At 37.2% G+C, this 25,898-nt stretch overlaps 2 protein-coding genes across 2 annotated transcripts; one reads left to right on the top strand and one right to left on the bottom strand.

Moving 5' to 3' along the window:
- Positions 1-633: 633 nt before the first annotated feature.
- On the bottom strand, positions 634-1,732 carry LOC106132619 (STAGA complex 65 subunit gamma-like). Its single transcript, XM_013332072.2, has one exon. The coding sequence runs from the start codon at positions 1,616-1,618 to the stop codon at positions 638-640; it is 981 nt and encodes a 326-aa protein (XP_013187526.2). The 5' UTR covers positions 1,619-1,732; the 3' UTR covers positions 634-637.
- Positions 1,733-12,825: 11,093 nt separating this feature from the next.
- Positions 12,826-25,074, top strand: LOC106132625 (excitatory amino acid transporter 3). The gene is made up of 8 exons (XM_013332081.2): positions 12,826-13,091; positions 13,526-13,705; positions 21,450-21,541; positions 22,083-22,266; positions 22,610-22,843; positions 23,532-23,723; positions 24,229-24,363; positions 24,915-25,074. Exons 1-8 carry the CDS (start codon positions 12,826-12,828, stop codon positions 25,072-25,074), a joined length of 1,443 nt encoding a protein of 480 aa, XP_013187535.1.
- Positions 25,075-25,898: the final 824 nt, after the last annotated feature.

Here is a 25,898-nt window from a genome sequence, read left to right as displayed (position 1 = left end):
CAGTGAGTTTATCATAGTATGCATATAATAGAACTAATCTTATAAATAAAAGAGCTATATCCGATAAATTTTTGGTCCCAAGCATGGCCTTGGTGTTTGGCTTTAGATAGATAGATATTGAATCACCGAATTTCAGTAATTTTTATTCTTGCAGGAGTCATAAGTTGTGTTAAGTTAAACACGTCTCTCATTTTTAAATAATTGACTAATGTTTTGCATTTGTAAATAGTTTAAATATTATCATTTAGCAATTAGCATCAATCTGGCAGTTTGAATGATGAATCAGAATCAAATAAATTATTTGGTGCTATGTTATTGTGTTTATTTTTTTACAACTTTTTAAGTTATGAATGGATGAAGCAAAAGTATGCAGGGATCATGGTAAGTGGAAATATGTAGTCTCTGCCTACCCCTCCGGGAACGTGGTATGATATGTATGTACCTCCTTCATTGCCTTTCTATAAGAATAAGTTTCCTTTGATAAGGAAGGCTTCTGAGGAAGCAAGGAAGTCTTATATAAAAAGAACCGCAGGTACAGATGATCTAGAAGTAAAAGGGGGAAGATCTGTTAAGATCATAGTAAGGAATATTATAATAACAAGGATTATGATTAAAAACAATAACATTCTTTCTACATTTATTTTCTTTTTTTCTTAGCACTTGGCGATAGGGAAGGTATTTTGGCACTGGTTTCAGGCTGTGCAAACTCCATGGGTTCGATTTTGATGTCATCTGCTGTTACTGTGTCCAAGAGGTCCAGTCCTAACTGCTCTTGTTCCAAACTGTGAAGCATCTGGAAACCCGGTTCCAGGGATGGCGTGAAGGCCCCATCTAGAGCCGCAGGAAAGTGTAACTCTGGAACTTCTTCCAACTTTAGTTGCGGGGCTATATCTCCTATCGCCAAAGCTTCACATTGATTTCTTAGGTTCTCGCATCTCTTTTTAATACTAGCATGATACCTTACAATTCTATTGTTGTAAAAGTCATGTAAACTTCCAACATTAAACTCGGCAAATACTTTAGATATAACATCTGGGTAACCAGAGTTGAGACCACTTGCTTCTTTGTCGACTACTGTCCTCATTAATTTGCACATGTTTGTCATGTAGAGGTCCAGAGCGTCGGCCACTGCGTTCAGAGCTGTGTTGGTACATGATGCAATACCGACGTGGCCTATTGCTATAGCAGCACATTGTCGCAAAGCGCGTTTGTGACTTTCTGGCGTGAAAGGGAGGATAACTGGCCCTCTTCCTAGAGAAAAATCACAGTACTGTTTTTGTAGAAAGTTGATAGGCGGAGTAGCTTCGTGTTCAAGTTTCATTACAGGTTCTGGTGGTATAGGAGGCAAGCTCATTGAATCTAACCTGGCACCTTCAAATACCGCGTTTTCTGTCTGCTCCAAGATAGCTGATAATTGTCTCGAACACGCGTGTAGCTGTATGGTATGAGTGATCAGATTCGGCTTCGGCAGCTCGATTGGAGATGTTTTCACTGTGATTGGGATCTCCGGAATATTTTGCATACCAAGTTCAATAATTGGATTGAAATTAACATTTTGCTGAATGTTATCGTCATTTCCACTGTCTTCGAATTCTCCCCAGAGTTTTCTTGAAGACATTGTAGCTAGTTTTGTTCAAATTCTTGATGGACAAATTAACAAAAATCTAGTTTTAAAAACAACAACAAAAAAATTCGATTTGTTTATTCATGGTTCGACACATGTGATGTGACAAGTAAGTATGATGGCGATGACATTGAGAATGACAGATTACTTTTTTTAATTTCATTGGTCTAGGAGCTTCAGTTTTGACCTTGACAAAAAATGAGAGGTGTTATAAAGAGGGTTTAAATATTGTACATTAGTTTTTTCTTCTTATCTTATGAGCGTATTGTCAGTGAAGTTTAGTGAACTAGTCAAAACTCGAAACATATAAATATAAGGGTATTCGGTTTTTTTCTTCAATATAGGTAGAATATAATAATGGTTAATAAAAGACATTCGTATTCCCTAGTAAAATTTGAAAACCATAAAATATACTTACAACTTATAGAAAAATAATATACAGAAAGCGCAATGCATTTTCAAAATCATTCATGAGTTGAAATAAATAACATTAATTCATATTCCCTAGTAAAATTTAAAAAACTATAAAAATATACCTCTTTTTTATAGTAAAATGTAATATACTATGCGCAATGCATTTTCAAAATGTTTCATGAGTTCAATTAAAGTGCAAAGAGGATGCAAATAATTATTACCAAGCACGGATAAGGTCAATATAATTTGCAGTAATATTTTTAATGGCTTGCTAGCTATCCGGTAAATACTGCATTTGGCACGAGGCCTGATATACAATATGATTTCTAAATTCCAGCCGCGTCCGCGATCTATGAAGCTTTTGCCCGAAAAAACTCAAACCAAAACAGTTTGTGCCAGTTCGCATCCCATGGAGAGTGTAAAAGTTCTGTCTACCTCGTAAGGGATGAAAACCTGACAATTATCGCATCTTTAGTAGTATCTTGAGTATCAGTAGTACCCAGTTGTAATAATAAAGATGAAATTATGTATTCGCAGTCCATAAATATCGATTCGATTTATACGATACGAGTTAGTATTTATGAATAGGTTCTGTGAATCTGGGATAAGTACTGAACGGACAAATAACTTTAGAATGAGGAGATCTTGTAGAAGAACGAGAGTCACCGTTATAGCTTTGAGGATAAGCGAGTTAAATTGGCATACGGACAATGTAGTATTCGCAGCTTTGTAGCAACGTAGCTTTCATAGCAATGTAAAATTCGTAACTTTTCGTAGCTTCGTAGCAACGTAGCTTTCATAGCAATGTAAAATTCGTAGCTTTTCGTAGCTTCGTAGCAACGTTGCTTTCTTAGCAATTTGTAGCTACAATTCGTAGCTTTCGTAGCAATTTAACATTCGTATCTTCGTAGCAAAGTGGCACTTGTGGCAATGTTGCTTAGTATAAGGTTAGCATTATTATAATGTGTTTTTTGCTCAAGATTGGCAAAGTATAATGTGTGTTTAATAATATCAGATATCTATTTAAATTTCGGTTCCATCATTGAGCTGTACAGCTGAACATGGCCTTTATGTCATCCAGTTTTTACAAGGCTGTTCGTTTTGTCTACCCCGCAAGGGATATAGACATGTTAATATGTATGTATGAAATAATATCAGATCTTCAGAAGCATTGGTTCAAGTATTTAATTGTTTCTATTTTAAACACCATATAATTAAGAAAGATTTTTATAAGATCCTTTTTTTTTATTAATTTTTGCTTTTCATCCATTTTCGTTTTGAAAGGATTTACTAAACATATCTGCTTCAAAGAATCTAATAAAAACAGCACGTAACTACACTTTACGTGCTACGAAAATATTTATATGAAAAATCTTTTAAAAAGTTGTCATTATCGGTTAAGAAGTAATTGCAATAAGTATAATGCGGTCAAGAATTGCCACTATCAAAGACAAAACAAAAATACGCCTTCGTAACGCCTACGGACTCGCGTACTACGCGCGTAGGGCGTCCACGGGCTGTTTCATTCAGGACATGAAACGGCGGAAGTCGATTTGCAGATCAATCGGCTCATCCCCCCCTCCCCTGCCCTCCATAACAGTCCTCCAGCCACAGGACCAAAGGTAGTCCAGACAGTGTGGCTTCCAAACAGTAAGGTCCCGAGACCCAAGCGCGGCGGACGTGTCGCGCGCCAATTTTAAAACCAAACCGCGATTTCAGTTATGCAGTTTTTATTACTCGAAAATTGAGTGTATTTTGGTGACGACTGATTCTGTTCTTAACTGATATCGGTAAGTCATTTTGATAAATTTTTCGATTAATCCAATAATTTCGCAAATTATACAATTTTTTTTGTAGGTAAGGGATGAATTAAAACGAAGGGTATAAATATTGATTTCAATCAAAAAGCACTTAAAGCGAGCTTATTGAGTGGTGGTCGTTAACAGCTAACAGCTAATGACAGATTCGAAAATCTCGCGCAGAAAGAATAGTATGGATAAACCATGAATAAGTTGGTATTTGACAGACCTGAAAAAAAAAATATTATTTATAAAAAATAATAATACTTCATCTCTTCACCGAGGATTTCATGAAATATGATTTAGAAAATAAGCTTTTCCAACTAGTCCTTTCGTTTTTATCTGTCGCATCCATTCCCGAATCGTGACCATAAGTGGACTCCGGGCTCTTAAGGACTTAAAGACGCAAAATGACAAAGAATAAACAAACACATAAATCAGCATCATTATTTATTTACTAAAACAATTTATCACGCTGGATGCGTGTTATTGGCTGAACCAATTAGATATGGAATTATAACCGGATTGAAATTAAGTGCCATGTGGCTTCATAATGATAAAATTTAAATAAAAAACTTTTCTTAGATCAAATTGGAATTTTTCTTTTAAGCGATGGGCTAGCAACTGTCCCTATAAGAATCTCAATTCTATCATCAAGCCATACAGCTGAACGTGGTCTATCAGGATTTTTGTACTGCGTTCATGAACCAATAATTGTTTTTCTAAATTACGTACATTAGTTTCGAATCGAGGCTCTTACGGTGAGGGAAAACAAGGCGAAGAAACTTACTTGTGTGTACTTGATGCGGTGTAGCCACAAATCAAGGATCTTTGTTAAAAGATGAACGCCATGAAAAAAAAAACGAAAAAAAGAACTGTCTGTACAATTTTTCTGGCGGGGTGGACAATGTTTGACGTAGCTATGTTATTGCTAGATTTAAATAAAAAAAATAAAAAAACTGAAATAATTTTCTCATATAAATTGCGCTATACGGACGACACAGTTCTTTTTATTCATTCTTTTTTAATGTAAAGGAACAACTGTGTAGGCTGAAGGTAGAAAGTAGGAATCATTCATATATGTACGAAAAGTGGTGTTGAATAAATAAAAATAATAATGTTAATTCATTACGTTATGTTTACAATGCGTACTTTTCACTTTTGATCATAAAATGCTTAGGCAGGATGATTCTCTTGAAAAAACTGATCATTGTAGGCAATACTCAGGGTAAGACATCACGTAGCCGGTAACAAACTTATTCATTCAAAATATGATGGGGAAAGTCCTTAAAAAAAAGAAATTAAAAAAAAATACTTTGTGAATAAAAAAAATGTGGAGCAATTTTAAAAAAACATCATACTCGTATCCATGAATTAAAAATCATTAGTATATCATGTCAACGTTTGTGAAAAGTTTGGCAACTACACTTTGAGGAAGCAAGTACCTAGGTCGTATCCACATAGTGCCGCCACTTGCTTCGCCTTGGCAGCCGGATATGCTCGTTGCCACAATTGCATTGGCCATAGTTCGTTACTATTCGCTTTTGTCTCGCGAAATCTTTGTTGGTACTGATTGATGTTAAATTGTAAGTACGCGAGTACCATTTAAGGACGTAAGTAGGTATCTTTTAAGTACGTAAATACCTTTTAAGTACGTATGTACCTTTTAAGTTCGTAAGTACCTTTTAAGTTCGTAAGTACCTTTTAAGTACGTAAGTACTTGCTTAGTCTTTTTTTGTTTAAATTAGATTACTATTAAAGTGAAGGTTTTAGCACAACTCTGATACAGTTACATGGAAAATTATTTTCATGCCATTAGCTTAAACATTAAAAAAGGTATGAAATGAAAAATTTTAAATTCGCCACTATTGCTACGGCATCCAAAATTTACATTGAATTGTCTGAAAATAAATAAAAACAATATTGTTTTTTGTACCTTTTATATAATTTTCTTAGCTCAGTCTTGTTTTGTGTAATAAAAAGTACAGATTTCGAATATTTCACTGTGCCCATTCAAAAGTAATAAAAACACACGTGACCAGTATAAAATGAACTCTTGGCTCTTCACCAGGATTGCCCACTCATGTCTACCTGGAATGCGGTAATAACAGAGTTCAACGTAGAGTGGTCACAGCTGGAGAGCTCAACAAGTGTCCTCGGCGTGAACTTTGAGGCCTAAAGTACTTCACTTCAGTGAAAATTACCTAACAATTTGCTCGTTTACTTGCACTATTGAATAATTTGGTAATTATTGTTACGTACATATAATCACGTTTATATCCCTTGCGGGGTAGACAGAACAGTCTTGAAAAGACTGATAGTCTACGTTCAGGTGCTTAGCTTAATGATAGAATTGAGATTCAAATGGTAACAGGATGCTAGTTCATCGCCTAAAAGAAGAATCCCAAGTTTATAAGCCTGTCACTTAGTCGCCTTTTACGTAAATATGATTGTTAACATTGATAAAAAAACTGCATAAACACCTAAGGAAATAAATTTTCAGTTTAACGATTAATTTAATTCATCTATCTTCCATCATTAAACTAGACCCTGCTGGGTACTTAGCTTCAGATGCCAGATTCCACTTTTAAAGATAGTGAAATAATTAGTATATATAAAAAATTCTGTCAAATTATTTGATAATATATACTGACGGCCTCTGTGGCTCAGCGGTAGTACGCTTGTCTGCGACACCGGAGGTCCCGGGTTCGAATCCCGGTCAGGGCATGATGAGAAAAGAACTTTTTCTAATTGGCCTGGGTCTTGGATGTTTATCTATATAAGTATTTATTATAAAAAAATATAGTATCGTTGAGTTAGTATCTCGTAACACAAGTTTCGAACTTACTTCGAGGCTAACTCAATCAGTGTAATTTGTCCCATATATATTTATATATATATATTTATATTTATACGGTAGAACTGGAGAAATGCAATAAAGTTTGTGGTATTCTATAGATAATATGCGCAGCGATATCTCTACGTCACAACACAAGCCACAATATACAGCGAAAAACCTTAAATTTACCTTAAGTTTCAACGGCTTGTAGCATATAATACAACGTCCGATTCACCATCGTCTGTCGCGCGGTTCCCCAGGCATAACACCTAGCCTGGCGGAAGATCTTCCCTATGGTGGCGGTCGAGCCCGAAACATCACTCCCGCAACACCAACAAAACTGAATTCAAAATTCAAATTGAAATTCAAAATTTTTATTCATTATTATAATAGGATACTTTTATATCGCTAAATAATTGTCAAATATTTTGGTTTCACAACATTGGTAGACGTCAAATAAATTACTTAAAACTAAGTTTACTGCCGCTTCCAAGGCGTGCAGAAGAAGCGGTAACAAACTGCACTGCGAATACATAAAGAACCACGATATATGGGACAACGAAAATGATAATCGTTTATTGACTGCAATATACAAAACAGCACAGCAGCTGATATATACTTATAAATGGTCTTAGGAACATCTAGTCTACGTACGGTCGCGTTCATAATTGCAGTCATAGTTCGCAAAACTTTATAGCTTGCACCGCTGCTATCACTCACACATTCACACAAATAACACAATAAACAACAAGCGGTAAAGCGTTGGGTAACGCGCCATTAAGAAGAGGGTAGTGTAAAAAGTCGACCGCGCAGCGGCCGTCGTCCGCTAATCAACACAGCGACACGCCACATAGCGGAGATCCATGGTGGAACAGTACGAAAATAATGGCTTCATACCGACCAGAATATTTGCGGAACAGTTCGACACATCAGTGGTTACTGTTCGTCGAGTTTGCACCGTGAGGGACTACACCACAGACAGCCAGCAAGAAAGCCGTATTTATCCGAAATAAATAAGCAAAAACGTTTAGAATTTGCTCGACGGATTTGGATTTTGACTGGAAAAAAGCGATATTTACGGACGAAAAGTTCGTTTACGTCATCGCAACACGGTAGGCTTCATTTATGGCGAAGAAATGCAACTCGGTATGAAGAAAAAAATATGGAGTCTGGACGCATATCTGTAAATATGTGGGGCTGGATGAGTGCTGCTGGACCTGGGGAACAGATGTGGATAGCAGGACGCGCTACAGCTGCTCATTATGTGCAAGTGCTGGAAGAAACCATGTTACCAACTGTGCGGTGTATTTATCCGATTGATGATATACCAACAATATCATTTGTGCAAGACAACCGCCCTGTGCATCGAGTCCATATAGTGCGTGAAAGGTTCTGCCAGTTTATATTAAAACTACTAATTACTTAGATAGTATTTTAAGGACAGCTTCAATATCTTTTCTTTATGAAAACGAATAATTAAGTAGATGTTACAATTAGTGCAATATGCTGTATGTATAGCTTTATTAATCATCAATATGTAAACAAAACTATAGGTAAACTATTTCAATAAAATTTACTAATTTTAATTATTGAATGTTTTATTTTGCTCCCTCTTGTTTAACATTTCTTGCTGATTTCCGTGTTTGAAACACGGGTATTGTAATTCTTAGATATCACTTAGTTAGTTAGTCAGTCAGTTACTTAGTTCAAATGGCACCTTGAAGCATTAAAATTGTCAGTAACACTATTTTTTTTTAATAGACAAAAAAAATCCTTGAATAACTTCGTAATCCAAGTAACGCTAGTAACTAGAACAAGCGAGTGTGAGTAAGCGAGATTATCTAATATATCTTAGATCTCACTTGCTCACACGAAGTAATAAAATTGCTACCCAATAACCACTACCTATGTTAGGATCGTGTGCAGACAAATTTTCAACCTTATTGAAATGACATAAGTCTGGCAGTCGCAGGCTTCCCTCTATAGGCAAATCTTATGCAAATAATGAGAGACGACGATATCTCGATCGACAATTATCGGGCCCAGTTCGGCAATCGTTGATTACCGTCTCTTTCTGTTTTGTTATGTTATATGTCATAGAATAATAAACTGTTTTACTTAGTAATCATTGGTTTTAAAGACCGTATTCATTTGATGGAAAATTTATTCTTTTTAAACATGCATGTGTGTGTGTATCTAGTGGAACCACAGTGCACGCTATTTTAACCCGTAAGAATTTTAAAACTATGACTGCAGATATGAACGCGATCGTACATTGCAGATTATATGTTTACATCTAAATCTTAATCTATGGTTTCCGCACTAGACAAGTCTGTGCCGAGGAAGCCAGGTACTACCACAATTATAAATTTCAATTGGACTAGTGGGTTAGACCGATTAATTTTGAAAATCCATCATATTCCTATTACAGATATTGCCAATTTCAATCATAGCAATATAACCGGTTCTACAAAATACGGATTTCGGATATAGGCCGTTATTAAGTATAATCCCTGAATGTGGGTTGACTACCCCTCTGCAGGGAAGCGGGACGAGTGGGGATTATCTTCTGAAACGATGGCGCAAAGGTGCGTTCTAATAGATGTGGAGCTCTGTGGGAACCAGCCAATCAGAGGCGTTCTTTGTAGCCAAGCAGTATCTAGGAGCTAAATACTAAACAACTTATTAGGAATTCCCAAGGGATTAAGCAGACAGATTTACTTAAACTTACTAAAACTTGTAAATTTTTTCATGAATTAGACATAACACGTCTTCATACTTTAAAAGTATGTTTGCAACATCCGAAAGGGTAAATATGAAGATCTGGTATATATATAAATTTAAGACCTTGTTTTTTGATTTTTTTTAATTTTTTATTTGCATGATATGAGTACAATATCATGCAAATAAAAAATTTGAAAAAATTTGGTGTGTCTAGTATGTAACCATGACATAAAATTTATTAGGATTTTCTCGTTGAATGATGTTACGATTTTTCGGAAGCCACATCCACATTCCACGAGGCAACTTAGCAACTTCCGTGGTTTTTTCACCACGGACGTTGCTTAGTTGCTTCGTGGAATGTGGACTGGCTTCCTCAGTGGCAAATCTCAAAAGATGATGAGAATTATTTTTATTTTAGTTTATTGTTGTTTCGTAGTTCTGCACATGATGAACATAGCCTAATGTCGTGCGTGGCGGTATATAGACCTTGTTATCGTGTCAAAGGCGGCTCGCTCCCGCCTCTGTGGGTCTGTGACACAAATGATGGATTATTCCAATTGCGAATATAGTACATAGTGTATATGAGTATTCGCTAGTCTTATACACATATGACATTGTAGTATGAGTATTGACTTACCTCAATACATAAAATCTGCAGCGAGGAAGTCAAAGGTTACATCAAAACAAAAGTATTAACTATGCAGTCCCAATCCCAACTAATATTATAAATGCGAATGTAAGTTTATTTGTTGACTCTTCACGCGTCATCTGAACCAATCTTCTTGAATTTTTGCCTATATATATTTTTTTTATAAATATTGCTTTTTGTAGGTGGCGTTGAATTCGCGCGGGCGAAGCTGCGGGTAAAAGCTAGTCTTATATAATTTAGATTTTTATGGTTTTGACATCAAGTTTGGTTTTGTACAGGTTACATTTGTGTTTGAAAGAAAAATTGAATTGTTGGCAATGGCATTTTTAAAATGAATTATTCATATTGATTGCACGTTATTAAATAAGTTATTATTTCTCTGCCAAATTAAGTTAGGGATTTTTTTTAATTTTATAGCAGTCGTCCTAGGAACACTTTCATAGTTCAGCTTTAAAAGATGACGAGCATTTGTTACATCCATCACGTTTTCAACCCCTTCGGGATATGGAGGATACACTCAAAGACCACATTTAAATTTTGATAAAATTTTAGATTTTTCTGAGAGTTGCGATATGAATTCTGTTTTAACATTCACACCTGTAATCCGAAACATGTCTTCAAAGCTACAGTTGACAATTAAACTTTACGAATTAGGAAATATGATGAGAGAAAATTATAAACAATGATTCACTATAAATAATGTAGTCTATATTATAATAAATGTACACATACCTACATTATTTTGAGCATACTCGTATCTTTGTCTACACGTCGTAGACTCATAGCTAACTTCGTGCTACGATGACTGGTGTCGAATACTCTTTTATTACAATATACACCTTCTTTTTTCATGTAAACTATATACAAACATTAACCACATCTTTATCCTTTTCGGGGTAGATAGAACCAACAGTCTTCAAAAGAGTGAAAGGCCAAGTTCAGCTGCATGGCTTATTAATGGAATTGAAATTTGAACAATGACACGTTGCCAGCCCATCGCTTAAAATAAGAATCTTAAGTTTATTTGCCTTTTCCTTGACGAGGTGAAACATCTAGAAATCCTGCGTTTTTACTTCAGTACCAGGCCGGTAAAAGGAGTTTAAAAAAAAAAAAGTTCTTTTTTAAATTCTCAAACTAGTTTTTGCCAGCCAGGTATATGCGGTCGGTAGGTAGGCGGCGCGCGTGTGAGCGACAGAGGGGATCGCGGTTGATCGCGATCCTACTAAATCAAGATTTCCGTGGCAACATCCGCGCGGGGGCTCACTCCCACGTGTTGTGGCACGCAATTTTTAGCATGCATTATACTTTGTATCTCAATTCCATTGTGGTGGAAAAATGGGTCGCGGGAAGTCCAAAAATTTAGGCTCTGCCTATCCCTCTAGGGAAGGGGCGTGATGTTATCGCTTTTTTAACACTTTGTGCCCATGTAGTGAAGAAATAATATTCTCGTTCCGTGCAGTTTATGTAAATATATATATATAAATAAAGTATTTTAGACCCTGGGGTATAATTGATGACCTCATTGTCTGGAAGCCCTGCGTCCGCAACAGCTTCGGCGGGCTCTATTGTGACGCATTTCAAAAGGAACGGCTAATGGCGGATATCATTTAATAACAGCTCTAAATTTGATTTCGTTGATTTTTAGAAGGTTTTTTTTAAGTATTGTTTTACGTTAGCATCTTTTGTTCATGGATTTTTAAATTTGTTTTTTAAATATATTCTTGACAATAAGAAAAATATTTCACTTTACGGATTAGTAGCAAAAAAAAAATTGTGTGTCACCAATAACAGGAACAGTTTTGATTAAAAAAAACTTGGTTCTTTTCTTTTATGCCATGGGTTCAACTCTTCTCAACTCCATCGTTAAAAGTCATTCAGCCGAAAGCGGTCTTTCAATCTTACCGAGACTGTTGGCTCTGTTTACCCCGTAAGAAAGTAAGACAGCAGGTACCAGCTAATGAACTATTTTGAAATCCTGACGTGATCGGAGCTTTGGGTAGAATATATTAAGTGTTATTTAATATGACCCGTGTTAGGAAAAGTTCATAAACTTAATTTAAACTTTGACAAATATATCAAAAATATTCTCCTTACTGGTTCCTTTCAAATTAGAAAAGTTGAAATCTGCTCATCAAACTTTAACTCTGTGAAAATTAATTAAATAAATAAATTTGCGAGGAATGAGAAAAGCGAACTCCAGGCCCCGAGCCGAAACTGAGAAATTTGCACAATTTTATTCGTTATCAATGATAGAAAACAAATTTTAAGGGAAAACCCTGCTAAAAATTATGTTTTGTCACGTGAATCTCATGAAAACAGAAAAATCCCAGCTAGCGCCTTTTTTTTGTTGCTTGGAGTTTTGAACCTGTGATTTAACTTTGAAATACCGATACTATGAGACCTCATAATAATATGGGACCTATAGTTTCCAAACGTAAGATTCTGATATAAAAATGCAAGTCTATTTGATACTTTTACTAGTGCAGTACGTACTCGTAGTGTACGTACACTAAATGGCATTTATAGTTAATTTTAGTAAGCGGATCTTGGCACTCGGGCTATTGTGTCAGGAGCGTGGCGAAAGCGAGAGTGTTAATATCTCGAAGTCCCTTAAATATCTTAAGTATATTAATTTTTCAAAGGTCCTCCAATTTATTTCGTAGTTTGCCTATGTCACCAACGCTTGTTATACAAAATTTCAACGAAATTAATTAAATCAACGTTACCTTTTATAAAATCAACTTCACTTATCCACAGAAACAGCACCGGCCTCACCATGCCACTCCAGTTCGGTCGGAACAGGTGTTCCACCTTCATGAGGGAGAACCTCCTCACTATGATGACGGTCATCGGCGTGGTCTCAGGGACCCTCCTCGGGTGGGGCCTCCGCAGTTCCGGGTACCAGTGGTCCAGGCGAGAAGTCATGTACTTCCAGTACCCAGGGGAACTGTTTTTGAGAATGCTGAAATGCCTGATAGTGCCGCTTCTAGTCTCGTCCATAGTCTCCGCTATAGGATCCCTCGATCTCAGTCTTTCGGGCAAGTGAGTTATTAATTTATCTTTTTTAGATGTTAGAACTAGCTGAGTACTAACTCCTTCTTCTAAGCCCCTGCTAGGATAACTTTCATAAACGGTGATTCGAATAAAGATCGACGATTCATTCTACTTGTTCAATAAACATGAGATTCAGGTTTAGAAAAGATAAGCCCTATAACTGGCTTATCTGCTGCTGCAACTGGTAAAGTAACTCAACTGGGCACCCTTTTAATGAACAGTACGAGTATTTTAATTCTGAGTCCATTCGCTCTCTCTCGTCTTTATGTGTTCTCAGTTGCGCCCTCTGTGGGTTTGCTTCAGAACTTATAAAATCACCCAGCCCATGAAGAATAGTCCCACTGGGAACACGTAATTATTAGAGAGAGTGTCCGTTTCTCTACCATAGATTAATATTTAATTCTGTAATAATACTTTTGCAGGGTGGGTCTCCGAGCCATTATATATTACATGACGACGACGGTATGCGCAGTCATGCTGGGAATCGCTCTGGTCACCACCATTAAACCAGGCAAGGACCCTGAGGCCTTCCAGCAACCAAACGCGACCAAACTCGTCACTAAGGATACGCTTACTTCAGATACATTGCTGGATCTCATAAGGTAAGTCTTTTGGAGAAAGTTTAGAAGAACCTTGATCAAGCCGGGGATTTTCTGGTATTTGAGCAGGTCAAGAGTACACCGACGATATCATGATGATGATTTGACGAATTAAAAAGTGTAGAAGAAGTAGAAAAGACGTAGTCTATGTGTACCAACCTTCTTCTTCTCCTGACGTTAGTCCCGGTTACGTCCTTACCTCGTAAGAACCTATCGTTGGATGCAGGTCGCCTTTAATAGAGTGAGGTGGAAGTCATTAGGAGACGCATAGGAGCAGCAGTGGACCTTCCACGACTGAAATGATGATGATGGCATCCCTACCTCACTGCAGAGGAGCCCAGGGTACGCTTTTGACAATGATCCTGGATAGAGTTAGTCGGATTTTTACATGATGCGATACATCGGATCTCCGCAACCTTTGCATGAGAAAGTAACCCAAATTGGCTCATAGCAAAAGAATTCTTTATAGATAAAAGAATTCTTTCTTAAAAAGAAAACTTTAATCAACGAATTACGCAATTGCCATAATTTCTCGAGGGACCTACACGTCCACACTAACTTTTCGGAATCAAATTGACAAGTTTTATTATTGATTTAGCTTTGGCGTTGTTTTTGTTTAGCTTTGGAAGTTAAGTTAATTTCTTCTGTTTAAACACTAAACTATTGCTGTGAGATTTGGGATACAACAACCAATTTTATGAAAGGAGCCTTTTTGTTAAATAACTATTTCCTTAGTAACTTTCTGCTTATAACTTGGGATTCTTCTTTTAAAAACATATATCAAGGATGGGGGCTACCAACTTACCTTAAGACATCTATCTGAACGTGGCCTTCGAATCCTTCTTCGGACAACTGGCTTTTTCATGTCGTTAAGGATAAGAACAATACATGGAAATATTTATATGTATGTACTTTTCCTAAGACCAAGGCAAAAACCTTGATTTTCATTATTTCGAATACCCTGATATCTCTTTTAAGTGTGTTTAATGTTTACTTCCGCTATAGCTACTTTGTGAAAGCAGTACTGTTATCCTCGTATCTGAAAATCAAAATTCGATTCAAACAATAGTCAATTAATTAATAACATTGACAATGTCTCTGTTGCATCAGCTTTTATTTGTGACTCTCATGAAGTTCAAAGTTACTTATCCAAACAAAACAAATCTTTAAATATTCTAACGCAAAACATACGAAGCCTATCCGCTAACTTTAATAATCTCGAAATTTTACTCACTAACTTTGACACTCCAGACATAATAATACTTACAGAATGTTTTCTAGATTCGAATCCCACTTTCCCTTCTCTTACTGGGTTTTCCGCAGTCCCTTCTACAAACCCTATAAATAAAAATGACGGTGTATTGGTCTTTCACAAAAACAGCCTTTTAGGCCTTTCTGTAGAAGAACCCCATCTAGCAGAAGCTAGTGCTTTATTAATAAAACTTAATCAGGATATTGTTATCATAGCGATATACAGACCATGTGCCTACAAAAATAAAACCAACTTTATAAATTCCCTCAATTCATTACTAGATTCATTACGACAGTATAAAAATATTTTAATTATGGGTGATATCAATCTAGACATTATACCCCAGCAAATGGAATCTGACGCTGAAGATTACCTAAATATGACAACACACCACGGACTTTTTCCTGCTCATTCATTTCCTACTAGATTCCCCACTAATACTTGCCTTGATCATGCCATCCTTAAATCTTCAAACACTGCCCTCGCTCTTGTAATCCAATCATCTATAACGGATCACAGTGCCGTACTACTATCCTTACAATTGAAAAAAAGTATATCTCGTCCCAAAAAAGTCACCAACAGAATAGATTATGCTGGAATTACTGAGTTTCTTTCTAGCACAGACTTCTCTACTGTTCTCAATTGTTCAGATCCTGAGCGGGCGACAAACCACTTCATTGATATCCTTCAATCAGCCGTTACTGCACATACATTCGTAGTTACATCATCACATCGCTACAAAACTCTCAAGCCCTGGATGACACATGGTCTCCTTAGATGTATAGTCAACAGAGACAAAATGCATAAAAATATTAAAAACGATCCTGATAACGAGATTTTACGTACAACCTACTACCGATATCGAAATTACTGCAACACTTTACTCAGAAATATTAGGAAAAATTACGAAAAATCTTTACTGCTTGAAGCAGGAACGAACTCTAAGAAATTATGGAGTGCAATAAAAGACGTCACAAATCTAAACATAAACCAAACTAGATCTAGCGAACTTCTCCAATCCAAACCCACTCCCAAAGAAGCGACAGATTATGTTAACACTTTCTTTTCAGAAATGGGTAAGTCACTCGCCGAGGATATTCTATCTAGGAGCCATTCTCGTCCCTCCTGTCTTAGCTCATTAACTCCTCCCACACTTGATTCGTTCGTGTTACTAGAAACAACTATTGACGAAGTGGAAAATACCATCCTGTCTCTGAAGGAGAGTTGTGCTCCTGGCTGGGATAACATATCCTCTGCCTTGTTGAAGCGTAATTATGGAACACTAGCTTCACCTATAACTCATATATGTAACCTCAGTATATCGAAAGGTATTTTTCCTTCTGCCCTTAAAAAGGCTATTGTCCATCCGATCTTTAAGGGTGGGGACCGGGGCCGTGTCAATGATTATCGTCCCATATCAATTCTTACTGCATTGTCCAAGATCCTGGAGCGTCTAATAAACAAGCGTCTCGTACATTACCTTGAAGACAAAAAACTACTTTCATCCAGTCAATTTGGCTTCAGACGTCAGAAATCAGCATCTGACGCCGTTCAAGAACTCACAGACCACATCGTCAGGAATTTGGACAATCATAATAAATGTTTAGGAGTTTTTTTGGACCTTGCAAAGGCATTTGACACGATCTCGGCTCGCACCCTGCTTGATAGATTGGAGGCCTTGGGCATTCGGGGTAGTCAACTTGCTTTATTCCAAAGCTATCTCAGTGATCGTAGCCAGTGTGTGATCATTGATGGGCATTCCAGCTCATACTTACCAGTCAGCTATGGAGTCCCGCAGGGGAGCATTCTTGGACCCACCCTCTTCTTAATCTATATCAATAATCTCTGCTCCCTCAAAATACCTAACTGCAAGATCATTTCTTACGCAGACGACACTGTTCTCCTCTTCTCTGCCGATTCCTGGGAACAGGTCTTTAGCTCTGCTCAAACTGGATTCGATAGGGTCTCTGACTGGCTACGTAACAATCTACTTACCCTGAATGTTCACAAGACTTGCTACCTGACCTTCTCCATATATACTACTCCTCCGCAGTCGATTCCTTTCAAGCTCACTGGCCACTCCCATCCCTTTGTATCTTCTGATCCTTGTTCTTGTCCCAATTTAATATGTGCAAAAACTGTTAAATACTTGGGCATAACATTAGACGACAGACTAACCTTCGATGCCCATATTAAAACTACGGCTGGCAGGGTCCGAAAACTCATGTACGTTTTTAAAAAACTGCGACATGTAGCAGAGGTGCACGTTGTCAAAATGGTATATACCGCACTCTGCCAGTCCATACTCACATACGGTATCGTGACTTGGGGCGGTGCCGGCAAAACCCACTTGCTTAGTCTCGAACGTGCTCAGAGGGCGCTTTTGAAGGTGTGTCTGTTCAAGCCTATTCTATTTCCTACTCGTGACCTCTATCAGCAATCCAAAGTTCTCACTGTACGTCAGCTGTTTATACTAAATTCCATCCTCAAACAACACCTAGATAAAAAAACCATCCCTTCCCGTTCTGGCCGCCGACCTCCGTTAATTTTGACAACTGCCTTTCAAACTGCTTTCTCCCACAGGTTTTACTGTTTTTTAGGTCCCTACCTCTATAATAAAATTAATCGTAACTTACAGCTTCACTTGCTTTCAAAGTTTGTATGTAAAATAGCCACTATAAATTATCTCTCAGGTCTTGACTATGATAGTACAGAAAACCTTTTACAAACACTTGTCTAAATTTAGAAATTAAGTTAATTAGTAATTACACATTTATTTTTGATTCAAGTAACTTGAATAAACCCATGTAATTATTAGGTAGATTTTACTCATAAAATTCTCCCTGTGAAGAGGTTTCCCTTTATATCTAAATAAGTGAATACTTTGTTTTTGGTTTACAATTAACTGTCTGATTTATCCATGTATTTGTTTTTTTTTTTTTTGTTTTTGTAAAGGGAAACCAATCTACATTATTATTGGCAAAACCATAGTAGCTACTTTTGTGCTGTATACACTTCGTGGGGAGAGGCTGGTGTACTGAGATACAAGCTCTGCTTAGTTCAGACACCAGTCTCTCACAATCTTAAATAAGTTAAACCGTGTAATTTTTACTATAAGTCTGTGTCATGTTTAGATTGTGGAGAAAAATAAAGAAATTTGAATTTGAATTTGAATTTGAATTAAGACGTCGTTGGTGACGTTCTGGCGACTGGTCAGGTCAAGAGTACTCTTAAACGGCGAACTTGCATAAAGAGAGTAAATAAACGTGGACGCAGCAAAATGAGTATGCAGGGATAGTGGCAAGTGGAAACATGTAAACTCTGCCTATCCCTAATGGAACAAGGTGTGATTTTATATCCGTTTGTTTGCTTAGTGATAATATAAACCGATGATGATCAAATTGAATGATTGAGTATTGAGGTAATCCAATCGTTAGCTAATTTGCATGTTACAGGATCATTGGCTTAATAGGTGTTACATGACAGTTTAATTTTGCCATCCGCCTGACCTGCCCCAAACAATTATGTTGTTATGTGATATTTATTAGACATAGGAAAATGCTCCATGTCAAATAAATTTAATATCAGTTGATTCATCCTGGCTTTTGTTCAGTTGAGTCCTTTCTAGGTCACAGGGGTCGCCCATGTCAATCGAGGAGTGGGAATGTCAGATATATGGCAACTCTAAAATGTGATCCCAAAATGCAATAAAGATAATGGTTTTAAGTTCTCTACCCTGAGATTGCATAAAATTACTCGTACCATTTTGTTTCTACGTAGTACTTACTACATACTAACATGAAGATTACATACATGCAGATGTATACCAAACTATTGGGCTTTCTTTCCTTTTTCTTTTTATTTTTTCTTACGCAGATGCGGAATTTTTTAAATAATTTCCTCGCTATATTTTCCTCGCTACAAGACCACTGATGAGGTTTTTTTGCCATTCATTAAATGACAATTGAACGAATCAATCTGCCGATACCCGGTATCTGTGAAGTGCACAGTGATTTACGATCTGACCCGTCACATGTTTATTCACCTCTTGTTCGCACTTGTATTAATTTCCTCTTTGTCTTGTAGGTACAGTCGCCTGCAGAGAAACGTGGCCTGTTCATACAAATTATGACTCCCCTATGAGGCTCAAGTTTCTTATACATATGAACAGTACAATTCAATGTCACATTTTGTGTTTTGTTGTATCCTTTGTAAAATGCAGTCTCCTTCATGCTAAATTCCGGTTGCATTCTCATCACTTTGGAGAAGAGCCCTTTTGCCCTTTGTAAAATGCATTTAGTTTGGGTAAATAGTTAGCGTGTTACCAGACAATGTCATCTTTAAGTTAGTTTCTGTTGATTCCATGACAATGCAACCGATGATGAGATCCGGGGAACGTCTATGATTCAAGTCCAGATTTCTGTTACGAATATAGGTTTCGAAATATTTTTGGTTTTTTTCTCTCAAAATGGACCGTCAGTTCGCGAGTTCAGTCTTCTACCCAAAATCTAGTCTTCTACCAATCGCACCTCTCTTTCTCATCTTTTTGCATGTTCCCACCACAAACTTGGGTCTTTCTTTCTTAATCTCTCTCTCTTTTGTCAATGCTCGGTCCATGAAGGTGTTATAAAAAGCGGACCTTATTGTGCTACTTGAGCTGAGTATTCACTCAATCTACTGTAGGCACGTGCATGTTTTGTGCTATTGAGTTGTCAACTAGTCATGTGTGTACTTTGTTCGAGTAATCGTATATTTATAAAAATAGAAAGAAAATTGATTTTGTTACCTATTACAAACACAATAAGATACAAAACATAGAAAACAATTAAAGCTTAAGGCGTGTTTACATACATATGTGCAATACCTTTCCTTTTTCTCAAATGGACGTACGAACATTTTGTTTCGGATACATTTTCAGCGAAATGTTGAGTCTATAGATACTACAGTCAACAGCATATCAACCTGCTCAAACTCACTGCAATATCACCTCTATTACCGCGTAATAGAGTTCCATGAAGGGTAACTTGTTATGCGGATGACTGTACGTCTATGGTAATGACTCACTTATCTATGCTAGGTGTAATTGACAATTGCGGTGTCACAGAGTCGCCTGCGTTCCCTCGTCAGTCTTCATCAGAGACTATTTGTGGACGCCCTACTTATTACTATCAGGGCTGTCGACAATTTATTAATTAATTATCTTAGAAATGCGATACTAATTGCACTGCGTTATTGATGTCATGCAAATTATAAATGCGTTATGCGATATGATGTGAAGAACATAGTCTTATTTATTTTTAGTGTTAAACTTATTTTAGAAAGATCTAGATGAATATGTCTATTCTCTTAGTCGCCTTTGACATACACGACAAAGACATTGAAGTTCATATATTCTAAAGTTCCGGGAACTACACGGCATTAAACTTTTAATATATTAAGTCCTTTAACCTTGCGAGATGGGCAAAGTTGTTTTTATACGATTAAACCAATTCGTACCTTAATTTACATTCAATACACCAATATTTGTCTTATGAAATATTTACAAACATACATACATATAATCACGTCTAAATCCCTTGCGGGGTAGACAGAGCCAACAGTCTTGAAAAGTCTGATAGGCCGTTCAGCTGTTTGGCTTTATGATGGAATTGAGATTCAAATTGTGACAGGTTGCTAGCCCATCGCCTAAAAGAAGAATCCCAAGTTTATAAGCCTATCCCTTAGTCGCCTTTTACGACATCCATGGGAACGAGATGGAGTGGTCCTATTCTTTTTTTTATTGGTGCCGGAACCACACGGCACACGTATAAAATACTTTCATACATTTAATCTGAGTCTGTGGGACATCCCTGTGAGTTCACTAGAACAACAAAGAGTTTGGCGACATCACATAATGCCAGGTGCTATTACGTCACATTTTCTTTCTAGTTCAGGGGTAACAAATTGTTTTCGTTATCAAAATAAAAAGAATAGGACCACTCCTTCTCTTTCCCACGGATGTCGTAAAAGGTGACTAAGGGCTTCTAAATTTGGGATTCTTCTTATAGGCGACGGGCTAGCAACCTGTCACTTTTTAAATCTCAATTCTACAATTAAGCCAAAAAGCTGAACGTGGCAGAGCCTAACAGAGCCGAATAGTCTTGAAAAGCGCGGCGGAACAAACTTCACTGCGGCATTTTCATCGGACGTCAATTTACAAATATAGATCTCTTAAATCTAAATCGTGGACGAATGCACATTGTCTACATTAAAAAACATGAATGAATGTAGAACTGATTATGTCAATACGAAAATTTTAACGTTATAAAATCGAAGGACGTCCCTGATTTGATAAAAGTTCGACAATCTAGTCTAGGCCTTCTCCTTCACAAAAATTAAATTTTTTCCACTATATAAAATATTTGATTTAGTATAAATTCAATACCTAATTGAAGTAAATGTGAAAAGATAAACAATTAATTAATTCATTTTATCTTTCCATAATTTTCTTTTCAGAAACGTTTTTCCTGAGAACATTGTGCAGGCGACGATAGCTACTTACAGAACGAGGCTGGTCTACGACAAAAATGATACGAAAGCAAAATTTGGTAAGCACTGTGTCATACATACATGATATTCTTTGAACATATGTATAATGAACAGTCTGGCGAAAAATAGCTGCTTGAAGTTGAATCACCTTTTGAAAATAAATAAATAATATGTATGATAATAATTTTCATTGTCCGTGTGATTCCCGGCACCAATATAAAAAAAGAATAAGACCACTCCATCTCTTTCCCATGGATGTCGTAAAAGGCGACTAAGGGATAGGCTTACAAACTTGGGATTCTTTTTTTAGGCGATGGGCTAGCAACCTGTCACTATTTGAATCTCAATTCTATCATTAAGCCAAATAGCTGAACGTGGCCATTAAGTCTTTTCAATACTGTTGGCTCTGTCTACCCCGCAAGGGATATAGACGTGACCATATAAAAATATTACCTTTTTGCCGCGATTTCTCTCGCGATTATAGATTATCACAAATACTACAGAAATAGTAAATCTAACTTTCCTTGTGGAGATTAAATATAAACACACCACCTAATTATATAAAATTATATTATGCAAACAAAAAATTTGAATTTTCAGGTCACCTCGAAACCTACAAGATAGAGGGTGATTACCAGAGCGGCAGCAACGTGTTGGGACTGGTCTGCTTTAGCATAGTCCTGGGAATCACCCTGGGCAAGATGGGGGAGCAGAGTCGGCCGTTGCAGAACTTCTTCCATTCTCTGTCGGAAGCCATGATGATCATCACTGGATGGGTTATTTGGTACGGTTAAAATGAATTTATATTTAAGTTTATTTATTTACGCCGTGTGGTTCCCGGCACCATTACAAAAAAGAATAGGACCACTCCATCTCTTTCCCTGTCGTAAAAGGCGACTAAGGGATAGGCTTATAAACTTGGGATTCCTCTTTTAGGCGATGGGCTAGCAACCTGTCACTATTTGAATCTCAATTCTATCATTAAGCCAAATAGCTGAACGTGGCCATTCAGTCTTATCAAGACTGTTGGCTCTGTCTACCCCGCTAGGGATATAGACGTGATCATATGTATGTATAAACATCAGTAGATATAAAGCTTTTAAACAATATTTTTCTATTTATTTCAGGCTATCGCCACTCGGGGTGTTCTTCCTCGTGACAGCCAAGATCATGGAGATCGATTCTTTTGCAGAGCTTGTTGGGCGTCTAGGGTTGTACTTCATGACTGTACTTTTGGGGCTGTTCTTGCATGGGTTCGGGACGTTGAGCATACTGTTCATATTGGCTACCAAGAAGCTGCCGTGCCGGTATATCGCGAAGATGGGACAGGTCATGGCGACTGCCTTTGGTACCGCTTCTAGGTAAAGAAGATTTTTGTTAATTAACTACGTTATTGATCTGAAATGAATAATCCTATGAGTATTTTCTCCTTATTTACTGAGAAGAGTTTGCTTTTCTTTGCATGTAATTCTACTAAACCGTTACTAAGCCAACGAACTTTTCGATCTTTCTGATTGAAAACTCCACGGGATTTATTACAACTGGGCTTCTAAGGTTGTACTTTATGGCAGTTCTTCCGGGGCTATTCCTGCATGAATTGGCGGCTCAGTCATGGCGACATTTTGACATGACGCCTTTGGTAAATTATTTAAAGCGGGTTTAAGATGTCTCTTTTTTTGTTGTTTAAATGGATAGGTAACTTCTTTACACACGGATCATCATAGAATGTTTCTTTTAAGTGTAGGTGGATCTGGGAGGCTTCATGCGGTTGAAAATCGTGGCCGGTTAGTTTTGGCATGGTCTTGAATTGACACTGAAAAAAATTACTTATATGAAATTCAATAATTGGTCGGACAAAATCGATCTCATACTTTAAGAAATACGGAATAATTTCGATGAAAACACAATAGTATGAACCCTTTATATGCGAGTTCGACCCGCACCGGATTTATCTTTAAAGTTCTGGTGAATAACGCCCAACCGCGAAAAAGTTACCAGGAAAACGCTATTTTAAAAGTATGTTTACTAATACAAATGTTTTGGTTTCAGTTCAGCGACGATGCCCATCACGATCGGGTGCTGCGACGACATGGGCCTGGACCCGCGGATCACCAGGTTCGTGATCCCCATCGGAGCCACCATCAACATGGACGGCACCGCGTTGTACGAAGCCGTGGCCGCCATCTTCATCGCGCAGCTGAGAAAAGTGGACATGTCGTTTGGGAAAATTGTTGCTGTTAGGTATGTATGTTGGTATAGTTGCCACTAATCTATAGACTAACATTCTTACCACCTTCTTCATGGCGGGGTAGTGGAGGTTACATTCTAGTCTATATGGAGCCTGAAGTGCGACCATTATCTTGGATGAAATAAGTCAGGTTTATACACGAAGCGATAACCGTCTGACGGCCGCAACCTTTGCAGCGGAGCCTGATTCATATTAGATCATCTTACACAAACTCCCTTACCTTACCTTAGGGTAACCTAAGATCATAAAACTAATGAACATATCTACGAAAAGAGTCATCGGCGCTGTATGATTGGAACCTGGGCATTACGCTTTTTTATTTTGGTCCTCCGTTCGTTCACCGACGCTCTGAGGAACTTTTTCTTATTAGCCTTATTGGTATATCGTTGAATTAGTATCTCGTAGCATATAAGTTTCGAACTTACCTCGAGGCTAACTCAATCTATGTAATTTGTCCCGTATTTATTTATTTTTAGTTACACATTTGTTTAATTTCAGTGTGACGGCCACAGCAGCTAGTATCGGCGCGGCTGGTATTCCCCAAGCTGGCTTGGTGACCATGGTGATGGTGCTGGACACCGTCAACTTGCCAGCTGAGGACGTCTCCATCATCCTGGCTGTGGACTGGCTACTGTAAGTACTTATTTTTTTTTAAATTCATAGCACCAGCATTTTTAAAGTGTTTACCGTAGAAAAGGGCCGCAGAGTTATTGGATTTCTGCTGCATTCAGTTTCTTTACGCTCCTTAGGTTTTACTCAAAGGACTGCTGATCATGGTAATAGTGCATGATATGTGGTACTTCTCTTATTGCCATTTTATTCTGCTTGCGGAACTAATTCGTCGCAGACTGCTCTTCTAACATATAATATTAGGCAGGAGTCTATCTCAGTTTAAGTGGAGAATTTGACGATTTCCTGTTTATCATCATCCTCTTAGCGTAAGACCCTATTGGGTTCTCACCTCTCTGGAGAGTCTCCCTGTGACTAAAATCCAGGATTGGGGAAGTCAGATTTTTACACGAAACGACTCCCGTCTGACCGTCCGAAGCCTTTGCAATTTCCTAACCCATATTGGGTCATGGTTTTCTAATGAATCTTCTACTCGGCTTAACACGATTCCTGAATGCGAAGGCCTTCTTCATGATGTTTTCCCTCACCCTTTAAAATTTTCCCATGATTTTTAGTGACCGATTCCGAACCACGATCAACGTGGTGTGCGACGCGTTGGGCGCCATTATCGTGTCATCTCTCTCACAAGGCGATATCGAGAAATCGCGTAATCTTCAAAATGAACGCGAAGCCGCCGCGCAGGAGCTGACCGAACTAGGGAAGGCCGATCATTAAAAGACGCACACGGCCAAACGTTAACGGTTACAATAACCGTTCTGTGTTCAAATAACGAACGTTATTTCGTGCCAGGACAATAATGCAATAGTGTAATTGATGTGTGATTTTCCGGATGTTGGGTTAGTTTGTTATCAACTTGATGTATAGAATCTGTGAAATAATAAGCAAAAAGCTATTTTTCTTTATTTCATTAATAAGCAACCCTTATTTACTTTGTTTGACAGAAACCTGACAGCGTTATTATTACCTTCCTTCGTAAATTTTGTATGAACTCGTTGTATAGGTAACAGATTGTATTATAATAGTTTAAGTTATACTATTTATGATGTGTGTGATTAAATAGTGCCAATAAGTTTTAGAAACAGCTTGGTTGTTTAAAACGGTTATGAGTTTTAAGAATGTCTTTTTGGAAAATTGTTAATAAATTATTATAACCATTCTGACTAAGTCATAAGTTAAAACACGACTTAATAATTTATTTAAACTTTTTCTGTCGGAAAGCGTGACAATGAGTAAAAGTCATATTTGTTATAAAGTTTATAGAATTATTAGAAAGAGCTTATTGTGTCGGTGTGTTCTATATGTGCCATAATAACAATAACAAAAATTTCAATTCAAATATGCATTTGAAAGAAATGTAGCACAATTTTATTATTAGAAATATTTAGTACTTAAAAACTTTTTCACGATATTTCAAAAAAAATATTTGATTTGAATATGAATATTTTTGAGATTTTGTGAAATGGATTTTGAGCCAATATATCTTCTTATATATTCTGGTATTATAACATTTTTATATAGTGTTGTATTATCTTTAATAA

This window comes from Amyelois transitella, chromosome 19, assembly GCF_032362555.1.
Source record: "Amyelois transitella isolate CPQ chromosome 19, ilAmyTran1.1, whole genome shotgun sequence".
NCBI lineage: Eukaryota > Metazoa > Arthropoda > Insecta > Lepidoptera > Pyralidae > Amyelois > Amyelois transitella.
The sequence above is the reverse complement of the archived record's forward strand: the minus strand, read 5'-3'. Positions and strand labels throughout refer to the sequence as shown.

Bases quoted from the DNA above. Each gene is read 5' to 3' on its own strand.
- LOC106132619 (XM_013332072.2), bottom strand. From the start codon at position 1,618: ATGTCTTCAAGAAAACTCTGGGGAGAATTCGAAGACAGTGGAAATGAC.
- LOC106132625 (XM_013332081.2), top strand. From the start codon at position 12,826: ATGCCACTCCAGTTCGGTCGGAACAGGTGTTCCACCTTCATGAGGGAG. The intron at 22,267-22,609 runs GTACGGTTAAAA...TATTTATTTCAG, and splicing joins ATCACTGGATGGGTTATTTG to GCTATCGCCACTCGGGGTGT. The intron at 22,844-23,531 runs GTAAAGAAGATT...TTTTGGTTTCAG, and splicing joins GCCTTTGGTACCGCTTCTAG to TTCAGCGACGATGCCCATCA.